The following is a 15,342-nucleotide window of genomic DNA, read 5'->3' on the forward strand; positions in this document are numbered from 1 at the left end:
CTCAATAATCTTTGTAGTTTTTATGAAGCTGGCATGTGCATAAATTTCAAGATCAAGGAAATTGGATAAAAATTGTAGCTTTTGTATTCTATTATACATGTATTGTAAAAGTTTTTGGCTTCTAAATTTCAAGCCATGCTCTCAAATTATGACAATCTTCTAACTATAGTGAAAAGAAATAGAAATAAAAACCAATTGTTATTAAAATTGTAGTTAGAGGCAAGTTTTTCTTTTTAGATTTATAGTTGCAAGACTTGCTTCAATTTGTAGTTGATCAATTGTTATTTAAGTATCTATTTAGGTTATTTGTATCAAAAAAACTTGTTGAGTTGGAATTAATATTGGAGAACAAAAAGATAGTAGAGAGCCTAATAAAAAGTCACAAGAAGAGCTCAAAGTTTTGCTAGGAAGTTATATCACATAATTTACAACTAAAGCAATCATTTGAGTTTAAGTAGAAGTTCTACATCTTGATTCTAATGTTATGACTTAAAGAGCAGCAACAATTCAAGAAGTAAGCTAAGTGGAGGTATTATCGTAATATGGATTTTTTACAACTATTAGTAAGAGTACATGAAATGAGAATTGACATCAAGGCTAAAAATTGTTGAATTTCAAGAAATCAATAATAACTTTGGATGTAGGTAAATCATAAATTGAGTTTTTTTTTGAAGATTAATTAAAAAATTATACAAATAATGCACTAAAAAATATTTATATTCTTCTAAAAAAATATCTTATTAATCTTAGTATTGATTTGGAATGGCGCTTCTAGTCTTTCTATCATCAAAAATAAGTGTAGCATATTTAATAAAAAACAATTCTTTTTTTGTAACATGTATAAAAGCTCTTGTATCTATCAATAAAGTTTTAGTTAATTAAAATTTTTAATTGAACAAATAAATTTTACTTTATACTATACAAAAATCAAAATTACAAAAAATCTAAACTATGTGGAGATTATTTTTTTTTTAGTCACAATAATTTTAAGATAATTGAACTATTACTAAACTTAATAAGAAAATAGTACTTTTATTAATAAGAGAATAATACTAAGTATTGTACAAGATTCTAATTGTATGGTCTCTATTATAAGTGGAGAAACTTATTTTTTGACAAATCAACTTCTTTGACAACCATACTCTTTGTTCTGTGATTACGTTGTTTTTTTGTATACTATAAAGTATACTATAAAGTATATTTTTCTTAAGTTTTCCACAACATAAGCATAATTTTTTTTAATAATGTCAAATCTTTTCTTGCTTATTAAGAGATTTGAAACGTATGGTATCAATTTGCATAAGTTTTGGCCTTGACGGATAAGCTTTTAGAAACTTAGAAGTTGTCACTATAACTTAACTTGTACCTCTTAAACCAATTCTTTAAATCAAGAACCTTGACTTCAAATTTCACTCATGAAATGCTACAATATTCAAAAGCAACTATTAATGTTGCCAATTCTCTATTATAATTTACTACAACTTTTCCCACACCTTTAAAGGCACTGTAAACAAAATTGTACAATTGCAAGGTGGGAAACAGAAGCAATGGACCCTTGGCATACCTCTACAGTACAGATGAAAAACTGGCTTCCATTAGTATTAGGCCCACGATTTGCCATGCTCAAAACTCCCTCTCCAGTATGCCTCACTTAGCATCAATACCGTATCTCATGTCAGCCATCAATAGAATAATGCACACTGGCAAATATGGGGAAAAAATCAGTAGGTTGTAACACTACTTACAATTGAAGTTCTCATCCTTAAAGGTATTGCCGTAAATACTATATCCACCAGTGCCCTGCAATTAGCATCTTAAAAACGGTTAGACTTATGGAAAAACTTGTAATTTGAAGTAATGCTACTGCTCATGAGGTAAAGATCTACATTAAAAAATTTAAACACACATGATCAACGAAGGATAGAAACGCACATTGCGTTGGTCAAAATCACCACCCTGGATCATAAAGTCATTGATTACACGGTGGAACGCCGATCCCTTGTAACCAAAACGCCTCTCACCTATCCAACTCATAAGCAATAGTCGACCTTCAGATATTTAATAGCAGTATCACGTAGGATTATTTCCCAGGTGGATTAATTTCAGAGCGTACCAACTGATTGCGCAATGTCAGGGTCATAACACGCAATTGCTCATCCCTCTCATTCAAGGAAACTCTTCAACCCACACGCTTACCATCATCAGAACAGGGTGGAACATACAGTGAATCGTCGTAATTCGCATTCACTTTTGGAACTGCAAGACGAGCAGACTTTCGAAACGCATGCTCGACAAATTGTTACTTGCATCAACCGACAAATGCAGCGAACGATGAAACTGGAAACGATGCTGAATACGCCAAAAATGTAGCAATACAGGTGGGATGAAGTAGAAAAAAGGAGAGGATATCCCTGACCCGTGCAAAGACAACGGAAGTTTTCGACGGTATCAGGGACTGTGTCACCGAAGAGCCCAATAATGATGCGACCACACGGCTTGTCGTCAATTTCGATGTCGAAGAAGCATTTCTTAGTCACCTTAGTCGTCACTTCTGAGGGCTGCCATGTCCAGACACCATAGCAGTTTAAATCTTACTGTGGAAGAATGTAGGAAATAAAAATAATAATAACAATAATAATATTAAAACCATTACCAGTGCTACTAGGTCTACCAGACACTACTATGCACAATGCTTTGACATAGACACCACGAAAAGTTCCATCAGAAGACGAGAACGGCAACTGACCACCTGTGCCGCCCTGACGTTGACCTGCTTCCTGCACATATTTGACGCCGAATCTGTGCACGATTGCTGGAAGGTGGCTACGAAGCCACTGTGTGACAATCCTAAGGTCGCATGTCTACTGCCACGTATAACCACAGAGCTCACAGAGCTCGCACTCGTTTCCACACTGGTCCTTAGTGAAGAGACTTGCGACACCACATTGCTCTGCAAAGCCGCCACTCAAACTCGACATCAGCAAAATCGTAAAAGGAAGAAATTTGGGTGTCCCCAAATCAATCAATAACGCCACCCTCACATTCCTTATCAATACCGAATCATGTAACCCAGTGCCGCAAGTGATTACAGACCGGGGCTCCTAACGAATCAGAAACGAGAAGATTCATACAAATACTTGGCAGGCGGCCATGGCTGAAGCTGAAGCAGATAAATGTGTCCACTATCTCACTGATACGAAGTGGACACAACTTGAGCAGCTGGAAGAAGAGCTTGCATGCACTAGATGAATGAGGATGAATCGGGGCTTCACAGATCTCTTTGATTTCCTCCATCTTTTTTTAAATAGACTCATGCTTTTACAAAATATACTGCAGCCTCATGAAGAATATGATAATGATGAATGTGGTTAATTTTTATTAGTTGCAAATCTAGTAATGGAGAAATGCATCAAGAAATTATTATTTTTTTTTTCATGATGGTTAGAATGGGTGGATCAATTTTGGATCTATTTAACATTCTTGTATATATATATATATATATATTAAAAAATAAATAGACTCATTCCAAAATGATTGAAAATTGAATATTGAAAAGCATTAGTGAAGGATATAAAACATCTTATTTTATCTCTAAATGTAGTCTTCATGAAACAAAGTAGAATTGTATATACAATCTTCATCAAAAACATTTAAGTCATTACATTATCAAGACATTCTACTTATCATGTTTTGAAATATTTAAACATTTTGAACATTTAAACTATTAAGAATTAGATATCAAAACTCCAACATAATTAGAGTACTATAATAATGTATTAATGAAGCCAATTTACATATTGACAACTATCTAAGTGAACATTTGATAGAATTTGTGCTTTTGAGAGGTTGTTGCCCAACTTGTTTTTATGAGGGATTTCATGATGCATAGAAACATGTATGAATGTACTTTTAATATGTTTTAACACTATATTGTTTATGAGAAGCAATTGTTCATTCAGTCTAGTTGCATAGAAAATATTTTACTTTTATTTTTATCTTAGTTTTTTTCATACAATCTTTTATCCCCACAATAATTTTGTTCACAAATTATTATTTAAACCAAAATATATTTTATCTTGAATTTTCAACAATAGAAATTCTCACCATCAAACTTGTCAATAATGATGATACTATTATCTTTATATAATGTCAATATTAATATAAGCTTAGTTTTCAAGTATATCATAAGATATATGTGTATGTATATATACATGTATAAGACTATACATAAAAAAAGAAAAAAAAAGTAGATATTGCATAATTAAGATAGGTAATCCATTGTCAATTTGTCTTTTCATTTCCAACATATAGGTGTAATATGTCTATTAGTTTGGCTACTAGAACTAACATCAAACAAAAAAATTCTATTTCTATTGATTAGAAATAAGTCATGGATTGGTAAAACAATGTTAAATTATAAGCAATAAATAAAATTCATTGTACTTATAATGGACTAGCATGAAGTATCAATAAGTAGAAGTTGTTGATTGATTTGGGTGGAAAAATAATATAATTAGGTGCCACACTTCTCTCAATAGCATTAATAGGTGCCACACATTATGGTTTTGTAAAAGTTAGATTTGCAGTTTTGTAACCACCACCAGTTGGAATTACGTAGGCTTATATGTCCAAAATGGGTCAAAGAGAATGTTTAGCTAAAACATTTATATAAAATACATTTTTGGGCCAAATTGTGTGAAAACACTTGGAATCCCCCTCATTTCTATTTTACTACATGGGGATTTTTTTTTTTTTTTTTTTTTTTTTTTCAATTTTTACACCCTATGGATATATGCTGAAATGCTTAAGTTACTGAAAATAAGTTCTCTACCTCAAACAAAGAAAGAGTGAACATAAAAATGAACATGAAAAAATGCAGAACCTAGAACCGCTTTTCCTTAGCAAGGTGGCAGTTTAACAATGATCAGGACAGGGCACGTTATTCGAGACGTAGTTGCTGACACTCCCCATGATGCTCCTGCCAAAGGAAACCGTGACACAGCTCAGAATTGGCATGAACAATTTCGACAGCGAAAAGAACGTTGATGTTGTTGTTGCGGATTTTTCACCTTCTAGAGACAGAGACAGCAAGAGGGAGGGAGAGAGAGAGATACTTCCAGAACATGACCCACGACATCAGGATTGGATGTGGAACCCCACGCAATTGTTGCTCTAGAAATGAAGTTGGCGTGACAAACCACCTTTTTCTAGGAGGAAAAACAGACCACGAAGTGATGGGACATCATTGGAGGCAAGAGGGCGATTGTAATATCTTTTGAGCTTGCTGTGGCCTCGGCATCCCATAATGAGGTGATCGAGCGGGGCATCAGCATTGCAAATCATCTCCTTCTGGTCTCCCCAGTATAGCTTAAAGACCACGACGATCTGCAAGGCGTGACCCTAGTCTGTTAGCTTTCCAGTGATAAACCAGACATGCTGTGAGAAACGATGTTAGATTTGGTAGGAGTGAGGGTTGGGCGGACAGTGGTCACCTTCTTTGCTTCCGCTTCATGTAGCGTCTTTGTTACTTCCTCGTCAATCTTCAGGTGGTATGCATGTTGATTGTGTGGGTTCTCTGCAGCGGCTAATGGGATGAAAGCTGCAAAAGCAAAAATGAAATATGAACAAATTACCTGATTCATCTCAAGGGACAAACTAGTACAGTTGATAAAACATAAAGATGCACCGCTTTGAGTGAGGCTCACTTTTTGCTGCAAGCTACCAACAGCTAGACTTGAGCGTAATGGCTACATTTCAACCAGCTAATCGTGGCTCTATGGCAGACTTGAAGGTTGCGGAACTCTAAATGTGAATTTTTACATAGATTCGCCACAGATCATCATTTGATGTGGAAATTTGAACCTGAGACTATCCCAGAAAAATTGGTGAAATCAAATAGAATTATGTTAATGGAGACGTCAGGGAGTTTCATCCAAGGTTGTCCCGAGAATCGAATCCGAATCAAGTACTTCAGAGACCTTTTCAAAACCAGGTAGAGAGCTAAATTTTTAGGAATTCTCCACCACAATGTAGGGTTTCTGGAAGAAAAGGGCAAGAGGATTCTTACAAGTGCCAGAAGCTTCCCATAGAGCTGCTCGACCAGCTTCGAGTCCATCCTTGTTCACAACCACAACAATGAAATGATCGATTGCCCGCAGGATGTTCTCCACAGCCCAGTGCAGAGCATACCTGCCTCTTGGTGAGTAATCCAGCGCTACTCCGACATGCCTCTCTCCGTTCATTTTCACAAGCTCCACAAGCTGGCTTCTGGAAAGCTTAACCTTTCCTGCAAGAGAAGATATTTTGAAGTCAAGAATCATCTGCCACTCAACTCAACAATGGCTAATGGTGACGATGAAAATCACAGCAGAACGGCGACTTGAGATCCCTAGTAAGGCCTTTCAGTAATGTCCAGTTCTCAATTAATCTTTCCTAGGTACAGCCCGCATAGAAGAATCGAGCAGCGGAGAGCCACATAGCACAATGTCTTCCAAAGGACGCAGTGCAGGTATGTGGGGAGGGGGGGGGGTTTTAGCTGTTATTATGCCCTTTGAGTAGTTGGTAATCCTGGAGTAGAAGCAATTGCGTCGCAATCAGTCCTCATCGGACCTCACACATCAGAGCTTCAAAATTGGCAGCCAGGTCTGTCACGCCGCTACTCACACAACTCTCGGCGTAGGCATGTTAATGCGACTCCTCGACTTACCGTCGGCGAGCATGGTGGGGTAGACTCTCTCAGTCAGGAAGTATTCATCACTGCATTTGTGCGCAGAAAAGTTGCACACAAACTGGAGGTCGTTTTGCAGGTTATGTAAATTTGTTTACAGATAGTATATTGGAGGTCATTTTGTAGGTTGTGTGAAATAGTTTACAAAAAGTAAATTAGAGGTCATTTTGCAGGTTATGTGAAGTTGTTTATAGATAGTAAATTGGAGGTCATTTTGAATGTTATGTAAAGTTGTCTTTAGAAAGTAAATTGGAGGTCATTTTGCAAGTTATATGAAGTTGTTTAAAGATAGTAAATTGGAGGTTATTTTGCAAGTTATGTGAAGTTGTTTATAGATAGTAAATTAGAGGTCATGTTGTAGATTATATGAAGTTATTTATAGATAGTAAATTAGAAGTCGTTTTGCAAGTTATGTGAAGTTGTTTATGGATAGTAAATTGAAGGTCATATTGAAGGTTGTGTGAAGTTTTTTATACATAGTAAATTGGAGGTCATTTTGCTAGTTATGTGAAGTTGTTTATAGATAGTAAATTGAAGGTCATTTTGTAGGTTATGTGAAGTTATTTATAGATAGTAAATTGGAAGTCATTTTGCAAGTTGTCTGAAGTTGTTTATAGATAATAAATTTGAGGTCGTTTTGTAGGTTATGTGAAGTTATTTATAGATAGTAAATTGGAGGTCATTTTGCAGGTTATGTGAGGTGGTTTATAGATAGTAAATTGGAGGTCATTTTACAGGTTATGTTAAGTTGTATATAGATAGTAAATTGGAAGTCATTTTGTAGGTTGTCTGAAGTTGTTTATAGATAGTAAATTTGAGGTTATTTTGTAGATTATGTGAAGTTATTTATAGATAGTAAATTAGAGGTTATTTTACTAGTTATATGAAGTTATTTATAGATAGTAAATTAGAGGTCATTTTCTAAGTTATGTAAAGTTGATTATAGATAGTAAATTGGAGGTCATTTTGCAGGTTATGTTAAGTTGTTTATAGATAGTAAATTGAAGGTCATTTTGCAAGTTATGTGATGTTATTTAAAGATAGTAAATTGGAGGTCATTTTGTAGGTTATGTAAAGTTGATTATAGATAGTAAATTGGAGGTCATTTTGGAATTTATTTGAAGTTGTTTATAGATAGTAAATTCGAGGTCATTTTGTAGGTTCATTGAACTTGTTAAAAGATAGTAAACTTGAGGTCATTTTGCAAGTTGTGTGAAGTTATTTATAAATAGTAAATTAGAGGTTATTTTGCTAGTTCTCTCAAGTTATTTAAAGATAGTAAATTAGAGGTCATTTTGAAGGTTAAATAAAGTCTTTCAAAGAAAGTAAATTGGATGTCATTTTCCAAGTTATAATAAGTTATTTATAGATAGAAAATTCGAAGTCATTTTATAGATTATGTGAAGTTGTTTAAAGATAGTAAATTTGAGATCATTTTGTAGGTTGAGTGAAGTTTTTTATAGAAAGTAAACTAGAGGTCATTTTGCAAGTTATGTAATGTTGTTTATAGAAAGTAAATTGAAGGTCATTTTGCAGGTTATGTTAAGTTGTTTATAGATAGTAAATTGAAGGTCATATTGTAGGTTATGTAAAGTTGTTTAAAGATAGTAAATTTGAGGTCATTTTTTAAGTTAAGTGAAGTTGTTCATAAAGAGTAAATTAGAGATCATTTTGCAGGTTATGTAATGTTGTTTATAGAAAGTAAATTGAAGGTCATTTTGGAGGTTATGTAATGTTGATTATAGATAGTATATTGGAGGTTATTTTCAAGTTATGTGAAGTTGTATATAGATAGTAAATTGAAGGTCATTTTGCACGTTATGTGAAGTTATTTAAAGATAGTAAATTAAAGGTCATTTTGCCAGTTATTTGAAGTTGTTTATAGATAATAAATTAGAAGTCATTTTGCAAGTTATATGAAGTTATTTAAAGATAGTAAACTTGAGGTTATTTTGTAGGTTGTGTGAAGTTGTTTATAGATACTACATTGGATGTCATTTTGCAAGTTATGTGAAGTTGTTTATAGATATTAAATTCGAGGTTGTTTTGTAGGTTATGTGAAGTTGTTTAAAAATAGTAAATTAGAGGTCATTTTGTAGGTTATGTAAAGTTGATTATAAATAGTAAATTGGACTTCATTTTATAGGTATGTAAAAATGTATATAGATAGTAAATTAGAGGTCATTTTGTATGCAGAGTGAAGTTGCTTATAAAAAGTAAATTAGAGATCATTTTTTAGGTTGTGTAAAGTTGTTTATAAATAGTAAATTAGAGGTCATTTTGTAAGTTATGTGAAATTGGTTATAAATAGTTAATTTGATGTCATTTTGTAGGTTATGTGAAGTTCTATATAGATAGTAAATTAGAGGTCATTTAGTAGGTTGAGTGAAATTTTTTATAGAAAGTAAATTAGAGGTCATTTTGTAAGTTATGTAAAGTTATTTATAGAAAGTAAATTGAAGGTTATTTTGTAGGTTATATGAAGTTGATTATAGATAGTAAATTAGAGGTCATTTTGCCAGTTATGTAAAATTATATATAGATAGTAAATTGAAGGTCATTTTATAGGTTATGTATAGTTTTTTAAAGATGATAAATTGGAGATCATTTTGTAGGTTATGTGTTTGTTTATAGATAGGAAATATGAAGTCATTTTACAAGTTATATGAAGTTGTTAGAAGATTATAAACTTGAGGTCATTTTGCAAGTGGTGTGAAGTTATTTATAATTACTAAATTAGAGGTCATTTTGTAAGTTATGTGAAGTTATTTATAGATAGTAAATTTGAGGTTATTTTATAGGTTATGTGAAGTTATTTATAGATAGTAAGTTGGAGGTTATTTTATAGGTTGATAAATTTATTTATAGAAAATAAATTAGAGGTCATTTTGTAGATTATGTAAAGTTGCTTAAAAAAAGTAAATTGGAGATAATTTTGTAAGTTATATGAAGTTGATTATAGATAGTAAATTGGAGGTCATTTTTTGGTTATGTGAAGTTGTTTTAAGATATTAAAATGGAGGTCATTTTGCATGTTATGTGAAGTTCTTTAAAGATAATAAATTGGAGGTAATTTTGCAAGTTAAATGAAGTTGTTCATAGATAGTAAATTGGAGGTCAGCTTGCAAGTTATATAAAATTATTTAAAGATAGTAAATTTGACATCATTTTACAAGAAAAGTGAAGTTGTTTATAGATAGTAAATTAAAGATCATTTTGTAAGTTCTGTGAGATTATTTATAGATAGTAAATTTGAAGTCATTTTGTAGATTATGTGAAGTTGTTTAAAGATAATAAATTAGAGGTCATTTTGTAGTTTGTGTGAAGTTGTTTATATATAATAAATTAGAGGTCATTTTGTAGGTTATGTGAAGTTGTTCATAGTTAGTAAATTTGATGTCATAATGCAAGTTTTGTGAAGTTTATAGATAGTAAATTGGAGGTCATTTTGTAGGTTATGTGAAGTTCTTTAAAAATAATAAATTGGAGGTCATTTTTTAGGTTGTTTGAACTTGTTTATAGATAATAAATTAGAGGTCATTTTGCAAGTTATGTGAATTTGTCAATAGAGAGTAAATTGGATGTCATAATATAGGTTTTGTGAAATTATTTATAGTTAGTAAATTGGAGGTCATTTTGTAGGTTTTGATATATTATTTATAGATAATAAATTGAAGGTCATTTTGCTAGTAATATGAAGTTGTTTATAGATAGTGAATTAGAGGTTATTTTGTAGATTGAATGAAGTTGTTTATACTCAATTGGAGGTTATTTTGCTTGTTCTGTGAAGTTTTTTATAGATAGTAAATTGGAGGTCATTTTGTAGGTTATGTGAAGTTGTGAATAGATAGTAAATTGGATGTCATAATACAGGTTTTATAAAGTTGTTTATAGATAGTAAATTGGAGGTCATTTTATAGGTTATATAAAGTTATTTAAAGATAGTAAATTAGAAGTCATTTTATCAATTATATGAAGTTATTTTTAAATAGTAAATTGGAGGTTATTTTGCAAGTTATGTGAATTTGTTTAAAGATAATAAATTTGAGGTCATTTTATAGGTAGAGTGAAGTTGTTTATGGATAGTAAATTGGAGGTCATTTTGCAAGTTATGTAAAATTGTTTATAGATAGTAAATTGAAGGTCATTTTGTAGGTTTTATGAAATTGTTATTAATAGTAAATTAAAGTCAATTTTACAAGTTATATGAAGTTATTTAAAGATAGTAAATTTGAGGTCATTTTGCAGGTTGTGTGAAGTTGTTTATAGATACTATATTAGAGGTCATTTTGTAGGTTATGTGAAGTTGTTTAAAGATAATAAATTGGAGGTTATTTTGTAAGTTATGTGAAGTTATTTATAGATAGTAAAGTCGAGGTCATTTTATAGGTTATGTGAAGTTATTTATTGATAGTAAGTTGGAGATTATTTTGTAGGTTATGTAAAGTTGTTTAAAGTTAGTAAATTAGAGGTCATTATGTATGTAGAGTGAAGTTTTTTATAGAAAGTAAATTAGATGTTATTTTTTGGATTATATAAATTTATTTAAAGATAGTAAATTAGAGGCCCTTTTATAAGTTTTATGAATTTGTTTAAATATAGAAAATTTGAGGTCATTTTGTAAGTTGTGTGAAGTTGTTTATAGATAGTAAACCAGAGGTCATTTTACAAGTTGTGTGAAGTTTTTTATAGATAGTAAATTGGAGGTCATTTTACAAGTTATGTGATATTATTTATAGATAGTAAATTTGAGGTCATTTTAAACGTTATGTGAATTTTTTATAGATGGTGAATAGGAGGTCATCCTGTAGGTCATGTCAAGTTGTTTATAGATAGTAAATTGGAGGTTATTTTGTAAGTTGTGTGAATTTTTTTATAGATAGTAAATAGAGGTCATTTTGCTAGTTATATGAAGTTATTTATAGAAACGAAATTGGAGGTCATTTTGTAGGTTATGTGGTTTTGTTTAAAGATAATAAATTGGAGGTTATTTTGTAGGTTATATGAATTTGTTTATAGATAATAAATTAGAGATCATTTTACAGGTTATGTGAAGTTATTTAAAGATAGTAAATTGGATGTCATTTTTTAGGTTACGTGATGTTGTTTTAAGATAATAAATTGGAGGTTATTTTGTAGGTTGTCTGAAATTATTTATAGATAATAAATTAGAGGTCATTTTGTAGGTTATGTGAAGTTATTTAAAGATAGTAAATTAGATATCATAATATAGGTTTTGTGAAGTTATTTATAGATAGTAAATTGGATGTTATTTTCTAGTTATGTGAATTTTTTTATAGATAGTGAATAAGAGGTCATCTTATGGGTTATGTGAAGTTGTTTATAGATAGTAAATTAGAGGTCATTTTGCTCGTTCTATGAAGTTGTTTTTACATAATAAATTGGAGGTCATTTTGCAAGATATGTTAAGTTCTTTATAGATAGTAAAATGGAGGTTGTTTTGTAGGTTGTGTGAAGTTATTTATAGTTAGTAAATTAGAGGTCATTTTGTACGTAATATGAAGTTCTTTAAAGACAATAATTTGTATTTTATTTTGCAGGTTATGTGAAGTTGATTATAGATAGTAAATTGGAGGTCATTTTTTAAGTTATGTGAAGTTATTTATAGATAGTAAATTGGAGGTCATTTTTAGTTTACGTGAAGTTGTTTAAAGATAATAAATTGGAGGTCATTTTGTAGGTTTTGATATATTATTTATAGATAGTAAATTGAAGACCATTTTGCTAGTAATGTGAAGTTATTTAAAGATAGTAAATTAGAGGTCATTGTGTAGGTTCAATGAAGTTGTATATAGATACTCAATTAGAGGTTATTTTACTTATTTTGTGAAGTTATTCTGTAAAGTTTATAGATAGTAAATTAGAGGTTATTTTATAGGTTTTGATATATTGTTTATAGATAATAAATTGAAATTCATTTTTCTAGTAAATTGAAGTTTATTTTGCTAATAATTTGAAGTTGTTTATAGATAGTGAATTAGATATCATTTTTTTGGTTGTATGAAGTTATTTTTAGATTCTCAATTGGAGGTTATTTTGCTTATTCTATGAAGTTGTTTATAGATAATAAATTAGAGGTCATTTTGCTCATTCTATGAAGTTGTTTATAGTTAGTAAATTGGAGGTCATTTTGCATGTTATGTAAAGTTCTTTAAAGATAGTAGTTTAAAGGTCATTTTGTAGGTTATGTGAACTTGTGTATAGATATTGAATTAGAGGTTTTTTTTTTTGATTATGTAGGGTTTTTTTTTCATTTAAGATTTCTTTGATATTAGTCAATAAGAATGTTTATTTGTCTCTTTTTCTTTTATTTAAGTTTCTTTATTATATTGATTGTGTAATGGATGGACTTAGTTGTCTATGCATACATCTACATCTCTTGCAATGTTGTTAATTAGTTCTAATAAATAAATATATAAATATTCTTACAATCTAACTAGCTGTAATTTATTTATTGCTCATAAACTTATTTAACTAATTACTTAGTATATTCTCTAGCAAGATTTCAAAAGATACAACATATTCGATGAATCTCATGTTAAAAACTTAAGATAGAAGATATTTGAAATTATTTTTGGTTTATTTGAATTATAGAGTAGGAAGGCAAGAAAATGGAAAGAAAGGCTTTTGATAGTGCTTCAAGTGGAGTTAGAAGTAGAACTACAAGCAAAAGATAAGGTATGTATTTTTATCTCAATTCTATATGCATGTTTGAGGCTTTTGTCCTATGCATTCAATAGCAATAAATTAAAGATCATAAAGAGGATATAGCATATAAAAAATTATAAGAAATTATAGATAAAATTGATCAATTTTAAAAGAAGGATATTACAAAATATTTAAGGTGATGTAAAGGAAATGGAGTTGAAGCATATTTTAGAGGAAGAGATGGTTCAATTATTTGAATTGGCAACTACATCAAAGATAAAAAATCATGTGAGGTCTATTATAAGAAATTCTAGAGGTTTATAGAAAAAATTATTTCAAGCATTAAAGAATAAATATTTTTTAGAAGATAGTGATAAGTTTACAAAGAAGATATTTTTTTGAATGGATTGAAAGACCTAAGAAGGATCTTTTAGCAATAAAATTATTAAGAGAGTATGAAAAATAATATTCTTGTTTATCAAAGAAAGAGACGCAATCATTAGATGTAAATATGGTAGAGTTTTTTCTTCAAGCAAATGATAGAGAGTTATAAGAATAGTTGAAAAACTTGCTTGAAGATAAAAAAAAAAAAAGATGAAGGATTGACAATAAATTAGAAGGAAGTAAAAGAAGCAATAGGATTACTTGCAAAGAGAGAAATGAAAAAGGATAGGATAGGTATTTAAAGACCATTGTAAGCATGTAAAAAAAAATGCCTACTATTCATCCTACATCTATGATTCAATCTTTAATAGCTATATCAAAGAAAGAAGAAATAGACATCAATGTAATCATATGAAATATGAGAGATTTAAAAATAAAATTTACAAAACTTGAAGAGAAGGATCAATCATCAAGAATATCAACAAAACAAAGATTAGGAGCAATAGAAGGTATAGTGCATAGGTGCATATGGTGTGATAGCATAGATCATTTAGGAAGGAAATGTGAGGATTTTATAGAGGTACTACAAAAAAGAATTATTTTTTTTATAGATGGTATGATACACTTAAGAAAAAGTAAAAAGAATAAAATTAGAGGCAATTTTGATAAAAGAAGAATGAAGATGTTTATGGAATTATGAATATGGATACTTTTAAAGTGCATTCAATCTCAAGCAATGAAGCATCAATACATTGGATAGAAAAAAATTTGGATAAATATTTAAGTATAAATTTAGAATTTCTAAAAAAATCTAATTTTTTGTGATCAAATATAATAAATTATGCTCAAATAAGAAAATTTACTAGAGATAATTTAAAACATATTGGAAATAATATTTGATAAATTATTACAAGAGATGATTCAGAAGATGGATTATCAGTGTATATTTATATTGTAAAGATTCAATATGAAGAATTAAGAGAAGAAAAATGAAGGACAGATAAAAATAATGAAGGACCATTAAAAAGAAAATAAAAGAAAATAAAAGAATCCTATGCATGAAGACAGAAAAAAAATATTTCTACAAAAAAATAAGAAAAATTAAAAGAAAAAAAAGCAGAGGCTCTTGCTTATAAATTATAATTAGATATAAAAGTTGTTACAGATTTGAAGAAAGTATTAGAAGAGTGGAATTTAAGTCAAAAGGTTGAATTTATAATTAATAAAATTTATTAGGAATTATGTAAGATTTCAATTGTACAGTCTCTATTGTAGTTGAAAAAACTAGTTTTCTCACACATCCTCTTTTTTGGCAATCATTCTTCTCATTTTGTGGTTGCATTATTTTTTTAGATAATGTTGACCACTGCATTCAACTTTTCTATAATATAAGCATAAGTTCTTTTGATTTCATTGAATCTTTTCCTATTCTAAGAAGAATTTAAAATATACCATATCAATTTGTATTGATTCTAGTCTTAATGAATAAGTTTCTAAAAACTTGAGAATTGTTATTATTATTTGATTTGTTTCAAAAATCCTTGAAATTTTGATATTTTTCC

The 15,342-nt window shown here is 29.9% G+C and overlaps 2 protein-coding genes and 1 long non-coding RNA gene across 5 annotated transcripts; 1 reads left to right on the forward strand and 2 right to left on the reverse strand.

Moving 5' to 3' along the window:
* Window positions 1-1,360: 1,360 nt before the first annotated feature.
* On the reverse strand, window positions 1,361-3,198 carry LOC112290321 (peptidyl-prolyl cis-trans isomerase A1). Of its 3 annotated transcripts, none has more exons than XR_002972134.3 (6): window positions 3,132-3,198; window positions 2,747-2,950; window positions 2,197-2,558; window positions 1,933-2,021; window positions 1,746-1,800; window positions 1,361-1,650 (listed from the first exon to the last, which is right to left on the reverse strand). XR_002972134.3 is itself a non-coding variant. In XM_024536475.3 (6 exons), exons 1-6 carry the CDS (start codon window positions 3,150-3,152, stop codon window positions 1,496-1,498), a joined length of 663 nt encoding a protein of 220 aa, XP_024392243.1. In that variant the 5' UTR covers window positions 3,153-3,198; the 3' UTR covers window positions 1,361-1,495. The 3 variants fall into 3 exon arrangements, 2 of the variants coding, with proteins under 2 accessions (XP_024392243.1, XP_024392242.1); XM_024536475.3 differs by having other exon boundaries at window positions 2,417-2,558; window positions 2,750-2,950; XM_024536474.3 differs by having other exon boundaries at window positions 2,417-2,558.
* A 1,255-nt stretch (window positions 3,199-4,453) lies between these two features.
* Window positions 4,454-6,643, reverse strand: LOC112290361 (uncharacterized). Its single transcript, XM_024536537.3, has 4 exons — window positions 6,068-6,643; window positions 5,493-5,599; window positions 5,202-5,385; window positions 4,454-4,978 (listed from the first exon to the last, which is right to left on the reverse strand). Exons 1-4 carry the CDS (start codon window positions 6,318-6,320, stop codon window positions 4,899-4,901), a joined length of 624 nt encoding a protein of 207 aa, XP_024392305.1. The 5' UTR covers window positions 6,321-6,643; the 3' UTR covers window positions 4,454-4,898.
* LOC149987894 (uncharacterized) lies at window positions 6,451-14,237 on the forward strand. Its single transcript, XR_016505949.1, has 2 exons — window positions 6,451-6,508; window positions 6,639-14,237. It is a non-coding gene; the product is annotated as an uncharacterized LOC149987894 (long non-coding RNA).
* Window positions 14,238-15,342: the final 1,105 nt, after the last annotated feature.

The sequence above is a fragment of the Physcomitrium patens genome, chromosome 13, assembly GCF_059467195.1.
Source record: "Physcomitrium patens ecotype Gransden chromosome 13, ASM5946719v1, whole genome shotgun sequence".
NCBI lineage: Eukaryota > Viridiplantae > Streptophyta > Bryopsida > Funariales > Funariaceae > Physcomitrium > Physcomitrium patens.